The sequence below is a fragment of the Hippoglossus hippoglossus genome, chromosome 16, assembly GCF_009819705.1.
Source record: "Hippoglossus hippoglossus isolate fHipHip1 chromosome 16, fHipHip1.pri, whole genome shotgun sequence".
NCBI classification, from domain to species: domain Eukaryota; kingdom Metazoa; phylum Chordata; class Actinopteri; order Pleuronectiformes; family Pleuronectidae; genus Hippoglossus; species Hippoglossus hippoglossus.
In genome coordinates this window covers 19,271,733-19,294,462 of record NC_047166.1, presented here as the reverse complement: position 1 = coordinate 19,294,462, position 22,730 = coordinate 19,271,733, and the positions used below count along the sequence as shown (strand labels likewise).

At 39.8% G+C, this 22,730-nt stretch overlaps 1 protein-coding gene across 1 annotated transcript in view; it reads right to left on the bottom strand.

Annotated features, from left to right (window-relative positions):
- The window catches only part of snrka (SNF related kinase a), a 40,293-nt gene extending 19,955 nt beyond the window's left edge, over nt 1-20,338 (bottom strand). Inside the window, exons 1-2 of the mRNA XM_034609928.1 lie at nt 20,084-20,338; nt 18,551-19,264 (exon numbers count right to left, since the gene is read on the bottom strand). Of these exons, the coding sequence (XP_034465819.1) occupies nt 18,551-19,139 (589 nt within the window). The 5' untranslated portion in view covers nt 19,140-19,264; nt 20,084-20,338. The remainder of the gene's footprint in view (nt 1-18,550; nt 19,265-20,083) is intronic.
- Between the last annotated feature and the right edge of the window lie 2,392 nt (nt 20,339-22,730).

Genomic DNA, 22,730 nt, shown 5'->3' with positions numbered 1-22,730 from the left:
TGTGTGTGTGTGTGTGTGTGTGTGTGTGTGTGTGTGTGTGTGTTCCATCTTTCTTCAGGTTCACACCTGAAAATGTAATCAATATGTGGAGATAGTGGTCATCACTGTGTCCATGTGTAATTGTTTAGATCCATGTATGTAGATCAACAGCAACTTCTTTGTTGTACGATTTGTGTGATGCTTTTTACAGCATGCAGACTCCATAGAGGAACACCAATAAGTGTGTTTCCAGGTGTTGGGGAGTATGAGTGCATATGTGAAAAAGGTTCAGCACCAGCATCAAGTTTGATGTCATTGGTGCATCATTCCTATTGGTTGGTTAGCACACATGGGTCATAAAGCAGTCACATTGTGATATGGTGGATGACATTTGCCTAAGGCCATCTGTGATTGTATGACTGTGACATCGAATGTAACCACCAAAGATATCACTAACTTTCACGTCATCATTTGTGTAGGAAAACCCAAAATCCAGAGCTTTCCTACTACATTAGAGAATTTCCAAAAGTAATAAGCAGGAAGTTTACTTCAAATGCAGAATGTCAAAAGCATTTATTTAAGATAGGCTTATATTAGAGAAATTGCTTTACTTCTAATTCCCTGAGATTGTTGAGTGTAATTAACTAAATACAAAGCCTCTTCTGATGTTTACTCTTGGTGACAATGAACCAGACGATAACTCGAGGTAACAACTATGCTTGTTACTGAAGTAAAATTAAAAGGTAAATAAAGCACTTTATCAAACCACCTGTTCCACACACAAAAAGAAAAACAATATTTTTAACTGTTTTGTCCAGTCTCCTGGTAACATATTTAACACAACTACAGCACACTGGTCCAGCTCAAAACAATTGGTTATAAGCTAAATCAAAAGCTGTTTGGCTCAGTTTATTCTTGTAAACTTATCTATGTGTCTCATTTCTGTGTGAGACAAACCAGCCCCATCACCCCCTACTCTACCAGTGGTACCTGCAGGTAGTGATTCACAGCAGCAGAGGACAGAGGACAGGAGGACAGACTGATACCGACTCATGTCTGTGTTCTTCTTGACTTGGCTGTTGTGAACATTACTGTTGGTGCACTAGAAATGGTATCGATTTTTAATGGCAGATGCTCCAAATAGCCAAAGTGCAATGAGGCAGATCAGAGTGACAGGTTGATATGTTCAAATAAACTGTCCTTCACAAGCGGTAAAGATGAGATAATAGTTTACCAGGGGAAAATCTGAAAACCAAACATTAGTTTTGGAAGTCTGTATAATAAAAATAAAAAAAAGATACTTTTACCCAACTTTTGCCTGCATATTTTATTAAATATGAATATAAATGCTACAATTTGTTAAAATGTATTTTTTCTAAGTTTCCCAGCTGCCTACTTTATCATTTTATGTTGACACAAGAACCTTAAAGTTCAGTGATGCTGAAATACAGCAAGTGCAACAAAAAGGATCTCGGTCATAGCAGAGCAATTTAGCCTGTTCCTGTATACTTTGGACTTTATTACAATCCTCCGCTGTGGGTGGTCTAAATGTCTCCTTTCAGTGCTGAGGCATCCAACTGTCACAATTGCTGATAGCCAGCACTACACACAGGTTGGCTTGTAACTTTGGCAAAGGCCAAAACACAATGCTGGCTAAAACCATGTGTCATGAAATAGCTGCCCCTATTACTTTCTATGAACAACCCACACAACAGCCACTAAAGATTTTTTTTACCTTTTTACTGCTCCATACGTGTTCCTAGTGCTGTTGGTGAGAACACTTCCTAGTGGTGCTTGGGGCTACACTCTGCCGAGGGCCAGTTTAAGTTTGTTATCTATTTGCTACTCTCCTTCTCTCTGTGCTCACAGCTTTTTAAATGTGACATATTTCCAATATAGCTGTTCACATATGCATGATTTTTGGAGTTTAAATGTAGTTTATAATAAGTTGGGAACATAGTGTGGCCCAATAAATAAAATTATATATCAAGTTGTTATTGTGTATGGACACACCTTAAAACAGTGAATTCCCACGCTGATGTAACCAGCAGCAGCAAAAATAGAAACTGTAAACAGGAAGAAGCAGCAGAGAATGTCACATAACATTGGTGGAGGAAAACTTGGTTTATAGTGATAACATTCAAGGGACTACTTTATATAAAGTGGATGAATTTAACTTATTGTAATGGACAGACTAGTGATGTATGAGAGCACTAATTTCCTTTCTGATCCAATGCTAAGTAAAAACAGGGTTGATACAATACGATACTTTGTAGGAAGCATTTACAAATGCCTGCTCTATGCAATAGAATCACGTGTGTCCGTTGTCAATTTTTGTTAGCATGTGTGCGTCAGCACAAGTGGGAGGGGCTTAGTGGATCAATGTGCAGCTCTGCTTTAAAGACAGATTTTGCCCATTTAAAAAAAAAGGATCAATGATTATGCAGTGGTCAGTTTTGATATTGTGGCAGTGGCCACAAAAATCTATGTATAAGAAACTGTGACACAATCCCACTGTAGGTGAGTGATATACACCACAAATCACACTCTCTCTCTGTACCTGGTTAAAGTCAGTGATGTCTGTCTGACCCTTTCTTCTTCAGACTGCTACTCAATGACTTCAGCATATTCTGTAATATGTACTGTGATTAAATCAAAGATGCACAACAAAGTTTGTGGTGTTGCCCCAGTACCTCACAGTCCTCCCACACACATCATACACAGTGTTGTTGCTGTTCTGAGAACAAAAAGAGATTCATACATGACTGTGCAGTCATCCATCATCAATATCAGCAGTACTAAGTCCCTTGTGCATTTATATGCATTAGTTTGCATATGTCTACAGACTGTACTTTATAATGCCTTTTGAGTCTGCCAATCACTCGAAGCACTTTTTATTCCCCCATTTACAAACTGATGAGCAGATAGAGGTTCTGCGGAACTGAAGGACACTTTGACTCATGAACCCTGACACATTCTGGAGGGGATGGTTGGTACTTAGGAGATCAGCCGGACTCTCTTTGATTGATAATTAATCCTACAACAGAAACATAAGTGTCTACATTTTAGTATTTATTTGCACATCTGATGAAGCACAGCTAAAACTGTGAAGATAGCTAAATCTATTAGGTGCAGCCAAGTAAGCAGAAGGAGCCCACTGGCTTTAGTTTGCCTAATTTTCAGTTTGACATCAACCCCTCTCAAGCAATCTTTGCAAGAAATATATACGGCTGTAAGATTGCAAAGCACGCAAAAGGAAAAACACAAACACCGCAGCCATGTTAATCAGCAGCAATTCTACAGTCTGTCACCAACATTTACAGAACTGTCAACCAGAAGTGCACTCAAACGTTCTCTTCAGGCCTTCAGACTCTTACACTCACACACGCTCTCATCACATTAACATGAATGGTGCTGTCACTGGCAGGCAGATAGAGTGGAGAGGGCTCTTCAGGTGACAGATGTAGATCTGCTTAAGACCTTTATCTGTCAAATACAAACGTGGTGCTGTTCCATCACCTGCTAGAGACTGCTGTCCTGCTTTCCCTCTCATGTGTCACAGGTCTTGCCTTTAGTGTATGGCATTATATAAACAATGCACACAATACCAGTCACAAGTCTAAGAACACCTCTATTTTCGAGCTGTTTTATAAATTTACATAATTTTATGTATCACTGTATATGTTAACATGGACAGCAATCTTATGAATACTGACCTTATTCTAGATCAGCATTATTCTGATTTTGATATTTACAAGAGTTGCAAATAGAATATTCCATTCATCTTCCCATTTACATGTTACAGAGCATTGTCTGATGATGACTCACATCCACACTATGTGCGGTCAGTTGGCATCTTCCAGTTCTGCACTAACAATCAAAACCTTATTAAAACAAAAGAATGGATTCAGTCAACAGAAAGACTATTGTACTTTTACTTTGAAATGAATACAGGAAGTGTTGAAAATATTTATGCTGTGACATATGCGACAGATAGAGATCGAAACCGTGGTGAAAGATCTTTCTCTGTCTATCTTACTGTGAACCATGCACAGCACACGGAGATAATAGGCAAGACCCACGCCTCATCGCCAGTGCATACTCTGTCAAACTTTGTCAAAGCAAAAATCTTCATAGATGCAGTTAGGCTTTTGGAGTATGTGCAAAAGCACTTAACTTTCTTTTCAACTCTTAATTAACAACTTTAAACTGTGTTTTCCAGGATAAAAGAGACTTTCTTTCAGTGTGTGATCTATGAGGTACACACACACACACACACACACACACACACACACACACACACACACACACACACACACACACACACACACACACACACACACACACACACACACACACACACACACACACACACACACACACACACACACACACGACATGTCTGACAACTCTTAATGTGCTGATGATTCTGCTCCAACCTACAGCAAACCGTAGAAAGTAATTAGAGCTTAAAAAATGCCTGGGATTGTCAGTTTGACACTGCCCTTGAAACCTGGAGGCATCGCTCGCATAAGAGACTGTACAACTGACTTTCAGTCAAAAACATGGTAATTCTTTAGTTCCTGTTTAGAGCATCCATCTTACATCTTCTATTCATCAATTTATTACCAAAGTGATTGGTATTAAATGGATCAAATAATAATTTTACCATATAAAGAATGCTACAGACAACGGAGAACAATACACCAATGAGGTCTCAGAAAGAATGAGGGTTGAGACAGAGACATGCCACAGTTCTAAATCTCTATATTAATAAGTACAAACCGTCCTCAGCTGACTGAGGCACAACAGGCTTTAAGCACATTAAAAATAACAGTGCCTGTACTTATTGTGTTGGGATATGAGGGATTTTAATTTTAATGTTAATTGTATCACTGGGGCATATTTATCCTCCTCACCCTGCCAGTGAGAGTAAGAGCAACAGATGTTAAAAGAAACATGGCACACAGAATACATTGATGCAGACAGCACATCATTGGATCACGGATTTGAAAAAGAGGATGTTTTTTTATGCGTAAATGAAAGAATATAAAATATGCATGTGTGTGATGGATATCTGTTCACATGTGGGGTTAGTGTGTGTGAATGACAGATGCAATGAGAAAATGTGTGAGTAAGACAGAGAGAGGAAGGAAATATGCTGGCTCTCAGTGTTGTTGCTGCTGAATATGGATGAGAGCCAGAGAACCAGAATAAAGTGCAACTCTCTCCCTGGCATCTCCTGCCTCATGTTGTCTTCTATTACCATGATGGCTGGGGGCTTCTTACCTCATTTGAATATCAAAGACAGAAAAATCCCTGATTCCTAAACTACTCACATAGCATAAATATCACTTTTATTTAGAATTATGGACAGAAAAAAGTATTGTCACTATTGAGTAATACTAATACTAATACATATTTTCATTAGTAACTCTCTGGTTTCTGCAATGTCACAATTGTTAATCTGTCAACAGATTAATTTGCCTGTTTTGTTTTACCAATAAAACACCACAAAATATTCTGTTTACTCTCACATAAGAAAACTTGAATAACAGCCATACATTTCTATGACTCCACCAACTCGTCAACTTGCAAGAAATGAAGTGACTATCTCCCCGTCTGTCCCTGAGATAAGGTGTTAAATAGTGGCCAGAAATTTTTGCAAAACCGCCAAATTCTAATCAGTTGATCTTCCAAGTCCAAGAGAAAGTTTGTGCCAATTTGAAGAAACAGCCTTGAGGCTTCTCCTGAGATATCGTGTTGACAAGGCCCAAAGTATGAGGTCCCAGTGACCTTGATGGCTGACCACAAAACTCAAATCCAAGTTAACGGTTGTGCCTAATTTGAAGACATTCTCTCAAGGCGTTCCTGAGATAATTCCGCTCATAAGAATGGGATGAAAGTCCATATGGACAAACCAAAAGTATAATGCTTTCTGTCACCAGTGTGCAGGCTTAACAAGATAAAGAGTCCCAGCCATGCTAGTGGCTTTAAGGGGCTGGACTACTACACCCATATTTACAGGGGTCAATGACAAAGCTTCCAAAAAGGTGGCCTACGGGTCTTTTAAATTAGACATAACACATAATTACTAAGAACTTGGAACAGTGTGCCCTTTTTTTTAACCACCCAAAAAATGCCAGGTGGTCCAACCTAATAATTGTGAAAATATATTTTACACTAAATCTTTGTCATGTAAAATAAGTACTACAACTAATACTAATATACAACTGGATGCATTCAAACCCACAGAAGGTCAAATCATTGTTAGTTATCAACCGTTTATTCACTATAACCTACTTTTTTTAACACTAAAAAGTGTTGTAGTAATCAGTCTCTATTTAAGTAAATGTAGTAATTAATCAAAAAACAAGAAAAATCACTTAATCACAAAAATCATGTTTGGTAAACTACAGTGCAGTAATATGATTTCTTATGCTGAAATGGACTGTGATTGAGTTATGTTTGCATTTAATACACTTAAAATTAATGAATATCATTGGTCAGAGCATACTGTGTGTCACACTGTGTAAAATAAATCACAGTAATCAAGACGTTTTATTACTTTACTTTGTGTGGTTGCCGCACATTATGCAAAAATTCACATGACGTGTTTTGTGTCTATCAAAAATAACAATGGGTCCTGTGGACAAGTTATACCGTGTAACAGTGAACATGTTTAACACGTTTAACATGTACTGTTGTGTTAACCCTAGCACTACTTACTATCATTACTGATAATAAACCCTGCAACAAGAATGTAAATCTTTGAGCCGTTTGCTACAGAAGAAATATGTGTGCTCTAGTTGCAGTTCAAACCATAAACTAGCAGTGCTTTTGATCTGGTAATATAAACATGTTAAGTTGTGCTTGTGAGAGAATAGTGTGTTGTGGGACTAAAACAGTGTTACACTCTCCTGGGACCTGCTGCACTGTGAAAGAAAACTATTTGGCTGCTACAACCAGGATTGGCCTGCAGCATATACAACCCTCCGTACATACACAACCAAATACTTTTTGTCTTTAAGCTAAGAGGCTTCAGAATTACAACTAGGCCTGTCACCATTATTACTATATCGACTTATCTTCCAATAAATAAACATGAGGTTGAATGTTTTGCTGACCTCAATGCATTGCCTGTTGTGTTTACATGAATGTTTGTTACATAAAAATGTCACTGTTATTTAGTGTTTTCACTCACACAGAGCGAAACAGACAGTGAATCAGAAATGAGATGGAGTGAAAACATTTTGTATTCAAGCTGGATGAGATGAGAGCCCTTCAACTTGATTAAGTTCTTCAAATTACTTTGTTTAAGAAGAGTGGCAACAAAAAGGTGGGAATACTGGGTTTCCACTACGTTCATTATTACTGCCGCTGGTTCAGGATTAGGGCTGACAGGGTGTCCGCATAACCATCCAATCCAGTTTAATAAGATGGTAACAAATAGCCTGTGTCAAATATGTATTCAAGAGCAATTTTTGTTATCAGAGCCAGAGAGTCCATTTTAGTTATTGTTTTGGTTGTGTGTGTGGTCCAAATGTCAGAATTAATACATGTATTTCTAAGAGGTGCTCTTTAAAAGGGTGTACTTGCATTATTATAATATTATATTATCAGATCAGTGGTATAAAATGCCACAGATGGAAAGGAAAGTAGAGGCAGAGACCCCAGGGACCACAGGAGTACTACCTCACACCTGGCCTACTCACATTCAGAGCACGTCACCATAGCAACACTGTGTTGCTAAATGTGCCTCTGTCAGGCCTGGCGAACGTAAAAACACATACACACTGGCACAAAATTACATGGCATCCCTACACACCAACATCTGACAGTCTCAGCCTCACACAACCTGGGAAGCCATGTAAAGCTACAATTACATTTCAGATCTACATTTGAACAGCTATGATCCCAAGTGATTTACAAACAGCAGCAGCTTAAAATGCATGTCTTCACCAGCAACACAATCAGCGTGTATAAAACTATAATATTATAAAAATACATTTCTACATTCTCATCTTGGCCTCAACAAGCACCCCAACATAACAACAAGCACAGAGTAGGCCTGTCGCGATAATTAATATATCAATTTATCGCACAATATATAAACATTAACTCGATAATTTTGCTCACCCATTTTTTCATGAAATTGTTTAGAATAATATTAAATCAGACTGTAGCTGAAGTGGAGAGGGGCTTCTCCAAGCTGAAGCTCATCAGGTCCTACCTGAGGTCCAGCATGTCACAGGAACGCCTTAGTGGCCTTTCTGTGATGAGTAATAGCCATGCACGGGCAGAATGATGTGATTGATGACTTTGCATCGAAGAAGGCAAGGAAGTTCATATAGTGTACAATAGTGTGTTGTTCTATTTGTGTGATACACAAGGAGGATTTGTGCAATTTTGTTTCATTTGTGTGTTCTTTGCTAGCAATATGTTGTAATGTATAGGTAATAAATTGATTCTCTATATATTATCTATATACAGGGGGGGTTTACCTCCGCTGCTACAACCCGATCCTTGGGGAAACACTGCCATCTTGTCTCTGTCCTCCTTTTCTTCCCTCCCTGTTCCTCTACTCAGGCCAACTTATATTATCCTTTTATCCCTATGCTTTTATGTAGTCTATCTCTAAAATTACTAACCTCAATCCCTTGTTTTAAATCAGGTCTTCACCAGCTATTGTCCTGCATCATCTATCTCTCTCCAAAGGTAATGCCAGAGTGGCCTCAATGGTGGTACTGGTCTCAACTACCCACCACCACTCCTTACTACACCATGCTCATCTCATCTTGCCCTTCTCTTCCCAATCTCATTTCTGTAACCCTGTATACACACATCTGCCATTTACTGAACATTCCCTCCTACTGCTCTGCATTACAGCAGAACCATGGTACTTTAATTAGCGACTGTGGGATTTGTATCTTGGCATCTTGGCATCTCCTACTCTGCTCTGATAAACCACCAAGCAGCTTGAAATGACAGCAGCCACAGCACCAATAACAGGGGGCCATGTTGAAGGAACTGGAGCACAGCCCTGAGAAATACTACTGTAATTAGTAGTTTTAAGCATTTTATTGAAACATTTCTTAGCACTTAGGGATCAATGCAAAACAAATCCTCTGGCTGAAGGTCCTGGTCTCACTGGGACCCTAAACAAACCAATTTGTAAGCTAATAGCATTCGTGGTTCAGGGGTCAGGTAGGAACCTCTGAACCACGTATGTTATTAGCTTCCAGACAGCCCAGTGCTCCCAGTGAACTCCTTTTAAAGCAAAGCTTGACATTTACTTTTTTATAAATAAGCACACATGTTCCTGCATTGAAAATTATCCAGGCACATCATGGACTTAAGGCAAACAATGAAATTATCTAATTATGTGTTTTACTTTATGGAGGGAAACAGGGAGACATTTACAAGAATGTTTTCTTTCTGAATGACTAGTTTTTTTTTTTAGATCAATTGTGTATCAGAGAGCACCTCCACCTAGACCAGAGGATTACTCAGCTCAGCTGAGGGCTGTTAACTGATTGATCCTCTGGTTCAAAAGTCAGCAGCAAAGCTTCCAGAGAGAGAAACACGTGGGAGAGACACACGGAGTGAGACACAAATGGCAGAGAACGGACATAAGAGACACGAGACATGAGAGCCGAGTTGAGCTAAAAAGTCGAGAGGACAGCGTAAACTGCCGAACACTTTGAGTTAGGTTTTGTTGAGTTTATGTTTACCGTTCTGAAATAAACATGCTGAAAACAACTGGTTCGTATATGGCTGTTGTGGGGAGACCCTGGTGGCATCGTCAATCGCCACAAACCTTTAGGCTTGACAGAAATAGTGATTTAAATCATGATATATATATTGATATCGACTGATGTGAAAAATATTATCGTGATACGATTTTTTTCCCATATCGCCCAGCTCTACTTATAGGTATTCAAAGTTTCAATGATACTGTGCACCTCCGAGTCTGTGTCAAGCTTTTTCACTCAGACTGTTCATTATAAAACAAAACCTTAATTAAAATTACCAGCAAAAAAGTAGCGTATATGCCATCAAAAACTGCCAGGATCTTAATGGTACTTCATAGTGCACACACTTCAAACACGCAAGTAAAATAGCGGACAGCATATGGGCCATTCTACAGAACTGGTGAAAAGTTAGCATTGCAAATATCTTGACATGAATTTGTCTTTAACCCAAAATTAGTAGGTAAGTAGTTCAAGTTCAAGGTGCAAAGCTTTACTGACTGTGCTGTTGATTCTCATATTGTATTTATAATATTTTCCTGTCCCAAAGTTTGTCACAACTAAATCACAATAAACAGTATAAGAAAGGTTATATTAACCTATTCAGATTGTGTTAACACCTACCTTGTAAATATAGCTTTTACTGTTTCATTTAAGGTTTTGATTTTAATAGTGTGATTTCTACGATTGTTTCGAATTTTTTGGAAAGGGCAAATTTGAAATACTGACATTGATAAAGTTAAGGATTTATTTGTTTTGATATGCTTTTAACCAAACACTATAATAACCTCTTAGTTGATAACTTTGTAAGAAATTTACTTTTTACTAAACAACCTGTGTTTCAGTCCAAACCTGACTGCCTAATTTTGTGTCGTGAGAAAGAACACAAACATTAGAAAACATTGCTGTAAAGAGACGTGACACAATAGACATTTTTTCTAATGTTTCATGATATGTTATGTCATATCGCAGAGCCATAAGTGCCACAAATTTGTACATATCAAACCAAACAATATTATCAGTATCAATCGTGATTTCTCCATCTACCATCTTCCTATAGAGAAGCTATTCCAGAAGGTTTGATTACAGTTGATGTGTCATTGTTAGGTGTAAGAATGTGAAGTTGATCAAGAACAGTCACCAACATTTACAGATTTTCATCTTTAGAGCAACAAACAGCTTCCAGTTGAAGGAGACATACTTAAAGTTATCCCACAAACATGTTGTTTTGCATATCAACCAGCCATTCAATTATCACGCTAGGCAGCCAACTAGGCCTATCCAGTGGCCTGTGGTGATGGGCCTCATTGCACACAGCAACACCACCTATAATTTGTCATGGATCACTGAAAGGAATAATTACATTTAATCACCTCCGTGCCCTTGCCTGCTCGCTGTCTTTTCTTTTCAGTGGGATTACGAGTAATGTTTCCCATAGAATTAGATTTTATAGGCGATGGTAGCTGCTCCCAATGCTATAGATAATCAAGCAGCTCTGTCTTGGTAAGAACTAAGACGATAACATTTCCTGTCATTGTGTCTTCTAATTCATAGCTATTATCTTAAAAGGGGGCATGTCTAGTTAAGTCCTTATTTAGATTTTAGTGATCAAGAGAAGAACTCAATAGGGTGTGGCTGTGACAAAATACATCATGTTCACTTCAACTGGCAGTTGAAAGAGACACAGAGAGCAAATGAGCTGACAGCTGGCTGATTCACTGTTCGGCTGGCTCACCAAATGCTGGCCAGATGCAGTACAGTGCTGGCTGCGTTATCTGGGCTGTGAACTAGTGGATAAGTCAACCAGAGAGTGCCTCTCCCACTCATCAGCTCCCTGTGTGTATTAATAGCAGATGTGTCAGATCCAGAGCAGTCTAGACATCTGCCAGCGCAACCTGGACTGCTGTTCAGGAAGTGGAAAAGATGACAGGAATACAGGACAAGCCAAAGTAAGATGGCCAAGTCACAGTGACGTTGAAAACAGATACTGATGTAGAGTCTGGCTGCACACTCTGTCGCATATCACACACCTCTTCTGCCTCCAGCTGATAACACACAGCCCATGCTGTAAACTTTGGCTACACATCCTGGCAGCAGTGGATGATACAGCTGCAATATGTATGATACAGTGTATCACAGCATTTCCAGTGTTAACAGTGGTAAACCATGACACTATAATATCTGTGGATGGCAAAGAGCAGCACTGACTACATGTCTAAAATGCTGCATTTGTCCACTTACAGAGGTTTGTTCTAATACTTTGTCTTGTAGGGATAGAAAAAGTAACAGTTTTACCAACAGTGTCTCTGTCAGTATATAGTAGACTTCAGTAAGTTGGCTGACTTCAAGACAAACGGTAGCTATTGGTAGCAAATGGTAACCACTCCTATTTGACCAGCCAACTACCTAATACATTGAAACATGAAATCAGCAAATTTGCAGATTAGGTCAGTTCTCAAACAAGATTGTTCAACGTTTGATGGTTCCAGCTCCATAAGTGTGAGAATTTGTTGATTTTTTTCTATAAAATATTTGTGTTTAGTTGTAAGACAGAAAAAGCAATTTGATGGCATCACCTAGGCCTATAGAAAAATGTGACCAACAATTCAAACAATCAAATGGTAATTGCCATTATTGGATAAAATAATATTAACTTGAAGCATTGGAAATTGCTAAGACCAAGGCTGAATGAGGAGTTAGGGGAGTCAAAGTATGTTGTCAAGGCATCGGCAGCAGAGAAAGCTACAGAAAGCAGCAAGTCTCTCATACAATGCTCTGAAAATCAGACAGAAAATCTAAAACTGCACAGTACTTACAGGTCAGAAATCCAAACTGTATCAATCACACCTCCACAGTCAAGTCACAACTTACGTCAAGTTCAAACACTAATTGGCACCCGTCTGCCCACAAAGTGATGAGTCCTACACTTGGGAACCACACAGCCTAGAAGAAAGTGAGCTAATGACTGGTGCTATTACCCAAACTGTCAGCTTCCTTTTGCTGAACAAATACAGTCTGTTCCTGAGGGCCACTCTAGTAACCACATCACAGCGTGTGTCAACCTATCCCTCTGTTGGACACATACACATGGATGATGAGTGGACAAGATTGACAATGATACATAAATCAACATTGCCACTTGGTTTTAAAAAAGGTGTGTGACTTAGTCAATTGCAACACACATTGTAAAATGTAAACATATCAACACAACGCTTAGGATTAATATTAAATGATACACTAGTCTCAAAACCATTTTTCAATTTGTTGCAACAGGTCACAACATTTCTTTTCCCAAGACTGAGCATACACACACTTATATATTGGTGATTTCTTAACTGATGCTGGGTGGTATCACCACTGATTTCCCAAAATGATTTGATTCCGATTCCCAAGATCTAGATTGGATTTCCGATTCGATATCGATTCAGTTTAAACAAACACAAAGTAAATTTCAGTACTGTTCTGGTCCTAATAACTTGTGATTAGTGTTGGTGTTTATTGTTAAAGTGTAAAGTAAACTCAGGTCAAGTCAACAGCAATGCTCCCAAATACCTCTCAGATTTGCTGACCTGTTACTTGCCCTCTGGGCTACTGAGATTTGTGGATTGAGCCCTGCTGGACTGACCAGGATCCACTCTGTGGAACTCTGCATGCCAACTGAATTGACAATGGCTTTTATTTATACTTATTTTTTATTTTAGCTTGTGTATCTTTGTAAAGCATTTTATAACATTGTTAAGAAGTGTTTTATTTTTCATTATTAATAGATTTAAATTATTGATGTAAAATCGTTAAAATCAGAATAAGACAAAAAGATTAATTTACTGAAAAAACAGTAGGTCTACCAGTGGAAAAGAGTATGTCCTCATGACTTGCAGTTTGCACGATTTGTCACCTTTCATCCCCTCCATTGATGTGTGTCAGTTTGTCTGTCTGCCAGTCTCTCTCTCACTCTTGGGAGTGCAGCTAGCTTTGACTAATCCCCAACATTACTGACTAACAGCTGACCGTTTGCTCTCTCAGCCAGTGTGCTAAAGTCTGCCTTTATCCTTCTTCCAGTTTGGAAATCGCTCACACTCACACTCACACACACACACACACACACACACACACAGTTGTACAGGAACATATCCGATTACCCACTGTCTTTAACTACATTTCTATGCTTTTAAATAAATGAGAGCAAAGCGAGAGAAAGACTAAGGTGGCTTTTATGGATACCTAACTGTTATGGGTATACAGGAACACAAAGATGCACATTCACCGTAGAAGTAGAAATTCTCACATGTTGTGTTCTTCTGGTGCTCTTAGGAATTACATGCTCTGCCTGATATGAAGAACTAGAACCGACCAACTACTGGGGTCATTTATAACACTGGTATTAATGGAAATAGAACAAGATGCATTTGTTCCAGCATTTCCATCCTCATTCACATGCAACTTTCTCTTGAATTTCAGCTTCCCTAAAAGGTGTCCTCCCTTGAGTGTCACTTCACAAAGTTAAAGAGGGACACAAACACAGATGTACACATTTCCATTAACACCAACAAGCTATAAACATCCAAAATTTCTGAGCAACTTAAATTAGACTGGACAATCTATTCAATGACAACCCTAGACATGTTCTCATACTCCTTCCATTTAGTTCAAATAAGGCAGTGACAGCAAACCACCACAACACAATCTTGTGAACTGAGATTTCTAACAACTAACCCTAAGAACAACAGCATAAGTCAAACTGCAGATGTGATCAGGTGTCATGACTTCATTCGTATGTTGCACGTAAACGTCTCTCCAAAGAATCAACTTTTAAGTGATACAGCTGTTATTGTTAGAGGACAGCAAGCACAATCACATTACTTAGATGTAGACCTGCTTAGTGTCTGTAAAGGTAAAAACTAATTGATGACTAATAAGGGCAACTGTATAGCAAATTTTGTAAAAAGCTTAAACATTGTTTAAAAAAGGCTAGATGAAGTTAAAGTTACAATCTATGAAACAAAATCAAAGAGTGGAAATAAGACAGATTCACTGAGAAACCATCATTGAGAGAAAAAGTGTAAATATTGATAAAATAAACCCTAAAAAATAGTTTGAGGACATGAAGCAGAAAATTATATCGTCTAAAATATAAGTCAAATGTCCGAGCTCTTTATATTCATCAGAAAGTGATGGGAAGGAAAAGCGATCAGGGACAATGAAGGCTGCCTGCCTGTTACCGACAGTTTATCTCACCAGTAGGGTTGCTCCCTGAAAGTCAAAGATTTAAATCATCAGTTAAAGATCCCTCAGTTGATTAAAACTCGTCAAGTCGAGCACAGTCAATGTGCTTGAGATACCCACAGACTCTGTATTCCTGATTAGGGCTGTTTTCTGACTGTTAAACTAGTCGACACTTCTAAATTTAAATTTCCATTTCTTCCCTCGGAACATCCCCACATGCAACACATTTACCTGACTCATCTCACCCCTCCCTAATAGAGAGATTCACAAATATTATGTTTGGGTTGTACAAAGGTACAGATAATTAGGAAGCTGGTCTTTGGCCCAGGGGTGTGAAGCAGATGGATGAGTTCTAATCAACGACAGCCAGTCTGAGTCAACACAGGACTGCAGCATCCTTCCTCCCTCTCATCCTCTCCTAGTACAAATAAAAGCATGGATTAACTGTTCTTCCCATCTCCAGGCAGCAGGAAACAGTAACCAGGACTGGAATTAAGAGCCTCTAGCTGCTGTCTAAAGACAGCGGTGAAGATGCCAAGACCTGCTTAACAGCTCTGCAGTAGACAGGCACAGGGTAGTAAATATGTTGATGGTTGCTTTCCATCCGCTCAAGTGTCTAACACATCACCTTCTGAGGGTTTTTTTCTGCTTTCATATGTCATGATCAGCTGGTTTATATGAAGAATAAATGCACAGACAAGGAAGGTAGTTTTCAAAATACAGAGAAAGTTATAATCACCCTGTGACCACTCACATGAAGTCTACTCACATAGTAGTAATGTATAGTACAGTTAATTATGATCAGTAGTTTGATTACATAGGGTGATGTCTTGCTTCCATGTACCAACTGAACTCAAACATCATAACCTGTTATGAAAGAGGAAGTCTCTACTGCCTGTTACCCTGACGATCAAACACATCAGTAACACTGACTCAAAAGGACTAGTGTTTTATGCAACAGGAAAACCAGAACAGATAAAGATAGAAGGGAGGGTGATATATATATATATATTTTTTTTTTTAATGACTAACTTTATCTCCAACATACCTATAAATGTTTCTGTATAAGTGAACCAAATAAAAGGACAGATAAGGATGGCCAAAGGAAGACCAAAGTTAAACCTTTCAAAGGCCTGGGCTGAATATGTGCTTTCATTTTATCGAGAAAAGACTGGAGCACACAGAGGACAAAGGCATCAGGTCCTGGACATAATGCCTGCATTGCGTGTGCATGGCATGTGTACTACGTCTTGGTTTTCACTTCAACACCCATGTTAGCAGGTTAGAGAGGCCAGGCAGCCTAAAGAAGACTCAATCAACTGTTTTTCACACATCACTCAGCAAAAAAAATGAGAAAATATATATATATATATATATATATATATATATATATATATATATATATATATATATATGACAACATAACATAAAACTGACACCTTTGTGAGTGAGTGAGGGCAGTACTTTTCCAGTATGCTCACTCTGCACCAGTTCAGCAAAATAGCCGCCGTGCACATAAAACAACAGCAGTATGTCTCGGGAGTAAGACAAACCCATAAAGGGTGTTGGTGCTGGTGCCAGGTGCTCCAGAGTTTCTAAAGTTTGCTGCCCCTACCAGAGGCACCTGATTTAGTTGCATTTTGTTGCACAGAAAACACATATTAAGCACTTTCAGCCGATTACATTGATGTTGGAGCAAAAACACCAGTCTAATTGCTCTGAACACAGCAGCACATGCTCCACACCGCAACTCTTGTCTAAAAGGCACTGCACACCAGCAGAAAACACAGTATCAGAGATCAATGCCTTTAAGTACACTCAACAGTACGGCTGCAGGGGGCTGTGGCTACATAACACAGACAGAAGTAGTACCTCTGCAATTACTGTCAGAGCATCAAAGTACATCACACACAACAGCCACCTGGCACAAAGCACAGGTCCACTAAACAGCTCTGCTCAGCACAATCAAGTGTAGTGAGATGCAGATGGACAGTCACTAACAATATGAGTGGCAAACAGACGCTGAACAAAAATGCAAATGGTTGTACAATATTACATAATAGCTCAACATACCACTCATAGGCATGACACATGACGTTCCGGAGACTCAAAACTCGGTATTTAATCTGATGTTGCACTGGAACAGTTTAAACCCGTAAGACCAGATGTCTATCTTCCTTTAGGTATGCGCATTTTGAAAGTGTTTATAACCACACGAAGCCAAAGGTGCTTTTACATGCTGAAAAATACACATCAAGTTTTTCAGCATACCCTCATATTTTTGGAGGTTATTTGCAAACAATGCTTTTATAGAGGGCACTTTAAAACCTCTTGTTCACCGACCATCAGATCCCTGTTCCCCATAAGCATAAGTTTAATGATGTTAACCCAGTCAATCAGCTCCAAGATGAGGTAAAGCTACCAATGTCTACGTAGGGGTGCTGCACCAACTTCACATTCTTGACTCCCTTCATTGTGACCACTTGCTATAAAAGCACAGGGCAGCACTGTGCAGCAATATACTACTTCCTTCACTGTCCAGGGTCAAGCATAACATATCAAAGTTCTTAGCAGGAGTCAGTATATGTGGGTTTGTGTGTAAAGTTCAGTGAAAAAGTAAGCACAGTTTCATCATTGCTTTTTCAGTTTATGAGAGCTGTAATGAAAAAAGCTAATTTTAGCAAATTATACTTGGCAAACTGCTGCGTTTGAATGCATTCCCTATGTTCACAAACAATCATGAGACCAATTTAGCACCAAATGAACCACCACACCGCCTGAGAAACAAGCTCAACTGTGCACATCTTTGCCATCACTGACACTACCTGATGTGAGAGATATTATATCATGTCATGGAAAGACACACAATTCATCTGTCTGCACTCTGTCAGCCCTCATAGAAAATCAATGAGCCAGTTAATTTAGTGCAATGGGACACCCATGGACATCAGTGCTAGTAGAGCTGACCTTGTAGCACATGGTCTGTGGCAGCCTGCAAATGATCAGTGTCAAATACTATTGCAAGCATACTGCTTGTGCACCCAGCTTGAAATTTAAAACAATTCAAACTCTGAATATGTATTGTTAAATAGGGCCCTGGCAGATGATTGACGGCTGTTCTGAATTGAAGCATTGAAAACCAAAGACAAGCCATGGTGAGCATGTGTCTGTGAGAAAACAAAAGTGTGAAACAGGTGCTAACCAGGAGCCGCACTGCCGACCACATTTCATCACTGTTTTGAAGCTGAGTTTTAATTAGACTTTGATAAAGATGCCCTGCGTAGCTTGATTCCAAAAGCTGTTCTGAAAAAGACAGGGTTTTTCAGAGGGAGGGGTGTGAACTGAGGTGTGACACCGCATTGAGGCGGCATGCAACAAGCTTGGTTCTTCCAACTGAAAACAACCAATGAATTATAAAAGATAAAATGACTACAGATCTCGTGTAAAAGCAATATATTTTCCTAAATGGTCTCGATCAAAGATCATGCTTACTTCTGTTAGTAAAGTAATATAACTCTCTGTCACATTCTAATGAATAGTATGACTCGTTTCATTTCTTGTCTCATGTCATTCATCAGCCTGTGTGATTTCCATACCTACAGCTGGAGCATCATACTCATCGCCCAACAGTATTTCTGGTGCAGAGTATGCCAGAGATCCACAACTGGTTGTCAGCTTCTTCCCCGGCTGAAATTTATTACTGAATCCAAAGTCAGTGAGCTTTACTAGCCCTTGTTTCTCAAAGAACACCACATTCTCCGGCTTGAGGTCCCTGTGCACCACATGCAGCCGATGGCAGTAAGAGATAGCGTGGACAATCTGGGCAAAATATTTCTTGGCCAGCTCTTCATTCAGACCCTCCTCATGCTTCATGATGTAGTCAAACATATCGCCTCCATCACCTAGCTCCAAGATGAGGTAAAGTTTGGTCTGAGTGTCTATCACTTCATACAGGCGCACGATGTTGGGATGTTGGACAAGCTTCATGCAGCGGACTTCCTGAAAGAGGTGACCTGTGGCCACAGTGTCCAGCTTCGTCTTGTCTATCACCTTCACAGCAACTTTCTCTCCAGTGAAGACATGGCGTGCCAGCTTCACCACGGCGAAGTGGCCACGGCCCAGCGTCTTGTCAAGGTCATATAGGCCAGCAATTTTGCCATCATATCCCCGCTTGAATCCTGCCATAGCTGGAGCGTGCGCTGGGGAGAGGGAGGCCCCCACTGCAGGCAGAGACTGGTTGGCTGAGTTGTGTGGGTCCAACTTAGCTCAGTTCATCGAAGGCTGAAGGAGAAGCCCATGGCTCTGGCTTCCTAAACAAAAGAAGATACACAAAATTAATAGTTACAATTGACACAGATATCAGTAAATGGGCAAAGTTGAACATAAACTAAGTAGCACATAAATATAAACATGTAATAGCTATGTAATATGAACTGTAAATATTTCCCCTTGTTCATCTTATTGCAATATCTATCCTATAATACTGATGCACCTGCTCATTCCCATCGTGAGACGTGCAGAATGATACTTGGACATATTGTGAAATATGCTGCATTGTACTAATACTTTCCAGAAGTAATATACAAGTAAGTGCATAGATAAACTGCAATGCCTAATCCCCAGTTAGCTGGATATATTCAGAGGACTTGAATTGGCTACAGCACTGACGTTAGCTCATGTATCTTGATGTGCTGCTACGGCGAAGCACATTGAACTTTTTGGGATCCACACAACGAAGCTTCATACGGTCGCACGTATGGTCTGATGTTGTGCTACCACAGCAGAGTTTGACAAACTAGTCCAGAAGTCTGCTGCATATCGGGGCCCAGCGTGTGGCACAGCAACTGACGTTAGCCTAATGTTACCAGGGGGCTAGCTCGTCGTTCATTGATTGATCAGGGCTAGCTTCCTGACAGACTGACGCTAGCCGCTCTCCGTCAGTAACGTTGAACCGCTGGCGGCTAATTCACAAACCCACCCGACAATAATCACCACACGAACACATTTCAGCCCCGGGACGGAGCGCTGGCCGCACAGGTGAACAGGTGCTGGGTCACATATCTCCCTGCTAGCCGCCGCTAGCATGTAGCATGTAGCAAGCTAAAGTTACTACGACTCGCTCGGCTCACCTCTCGCAGCTTCTGCTCGGTAAACATAAAGCCCTGAGTCCGGTCTCCGCCGGGTGCCTGGGGTCTGTCGGCTCCTGAAGTGGATTGAGGGCGAATTATCAGAGCAGACGGGGGTGGTGCAGCCTCTGTGGGGTGACCGCGGCACGCAGGAGGTGCCCGTGCCCGGGGTTCATCCGTAAAACCAGGACTTGCATCGTTGGCAGCGGCAGCACTGATCGCAATGGTTGCATCCTCCCAGCCGTGGCTGCGATGCTGCCTTCACGTGCTCGAAAGAACGTGCCGACGTTTCAAACACTGTCACACTTGTTCCTGGATTCCACGGCGAATCACACTCGCAATCCAAAAGTGCTTCAGGAGACACACTATGCATGGCACAAAAACATTGAAGCCCATATTTACATTTAAAACAATCACAGTGTGTTTTATTTCTGTATCAAAAATACAGATTGAACGCTATTAATAATAATTTGACTTATTTTATAATTTGTGCAATTTCTGCTTGGCTAAGATGGGTTTACGTGTGTGGCAAATTGTTTTATTTACAGTCACGGAGTTTGGAGTGTGATCCTTACGAAGAACACCTGAAGGCAACACGAGCGCATCACTAACCGCAGCTGTGACGTCAAACTGTCTTTGAATGGGGAAAGGCTGAAGAAGCATTTAGAGAACAATAAAAACACAGTGTGTTCCTGGGGAGGGGATGACAGGCTGAACAAGGAGAGTGTTAAAATGACATTCTGAGAGAATGAATACCAGGAGGCGCAACATGTTACCCCCAATAGTCTCCAATCGAATAAAAATACAAGGACAACACAACATGTGATGATGAGTCACATGTTCATTTTTGTATCCATTATTTTCCTTTCATACATGCATGCATTTCCAAAGCATTTCCATAGCATTTCTGTTTTCGTTCACTGGATCCATTGGCTGTTAGTGTTGCGTGGTCTTCCCAATAAATGGCGCACAGTGACATCTAGTGACACAGACAGAAACAGACTTTCGTTATGACCTTTATTTTAGAATGATCTGGTTTTCTGTGACTTAATAAAAAGAAAAATGTGGCGTTTGTTTGCAGGCATCACTGGCTGTTTACAATAATACCTGACTGAGAAGATATTATGTAAATAAGCAGTGCAGTGCTTGTTCTAAACCTGACCGTGTGGAACAGACTCTTCTCTTGGTCTGTGTTAATGCTCCGGAATTACTCCTTGTCATAAGTGAGTCCTACTCAAACAGTTCTTCAATATATTGTAACATTTTATTGTTTGTGTGCTAAACGTTGTGTGCAGAGCTTTTTATTAATGGTCTATGTTGAAGAATGAAGTTAGAAAACTTTCTGTTCATCCTACCTGGTTTATCTGCAGCAAAGATTTTATGGTTAAAATGAAAACTGAATTGGCTCTATTATTGTTAATGTGTGTGGTTTATATACAATTTTGAATGATTTACTGAACTGCAGGTTTTTTCCCGTAAATTGCATGTTGGCTATTTCAGGCAATCTTCAGATTCAAGTTCAAGTTCAAGTTTTCAAAATTAGAGCTATGTAATTAAGCTCATGAAAAGCATTGCAACAACAAAACAAATGTTGTGCTTTTACTTTTGCGAAACAGGAAAATATTTAAGGAATGTTGTTGCTATGACAGAGGTTAGTACCCACAACACCTGGTGAATGTCAGTTTCAGTCCAATATGGTGAAATAAAAATAATCAAATCATCAAAACAATCTGGTGGCAATTTAAACCATGTGCCTGGTCCGACCTCCACGGAGCTCTAATCACAAACATCATGGATGATGGAACAGACAAACAAAGTTGAGACAAACATGGTCGCAAGAAATATTTATTTCACTTCTGGGTTTTTTCTGTAAATTGCAATTTGTATTAGTTAATCTGATAAATGAAATAACATTAATGATGGCCAAGTTCCATTTAAATGTCCCCTTACCCGTGCCAGCATCCGCTAGCTTTCACACATAATTGGAATACAGCCATAATTAAGGATTTGCTGCATCTCTGAGGGATGTAGGTCCTTCAATGCACATGTATGATACAGTTAAGCAGTTTCACATGTTACTGCTGAACAGGACTAGTTGAACTGGATTTAGGATCAAGATGTGAGGACTATGGTTTTGGAAAGGGATTCATTATCCGGTTGTAGGAGCTTCAGTAGCACTATGTTTGATCAGGGTTGAAAATGATCCCCAACGCTGGGGTCGTCACAGTCACCAGATCTAAACCCACAGAAACACCTTTGGGAGGTTTAAGTGAGACATGATTGACAGAGCTCTCTACCACCACCATCATCAACATTCGGAATGACAGATTTTGGAAGATCTCTGCTCATCTCTCCAGCACACCTTCAGAATCTATGGTGTGGAGCACTGAAGCTGTTGTGGATGCTTGTGGTGGAAACTTACCAAGTCAATTCATGATGTTTTTCTTTTCATTTACCATCTATCTTGAAGTACATTTTTATGAAATGTTCAGGCCATGTCTTTAATTTGTGTGCTTACTGACATAGCTCCAGTGCTTTTAATATAATGCCATTGCCCAGGCAATAAAAACAATACTGGCAAACTTACTTGCTTTTCTTTTTTCAAACTCAAGATGGGAGTGTTGCTTGCCCCCGCACAGTGTGATTATAC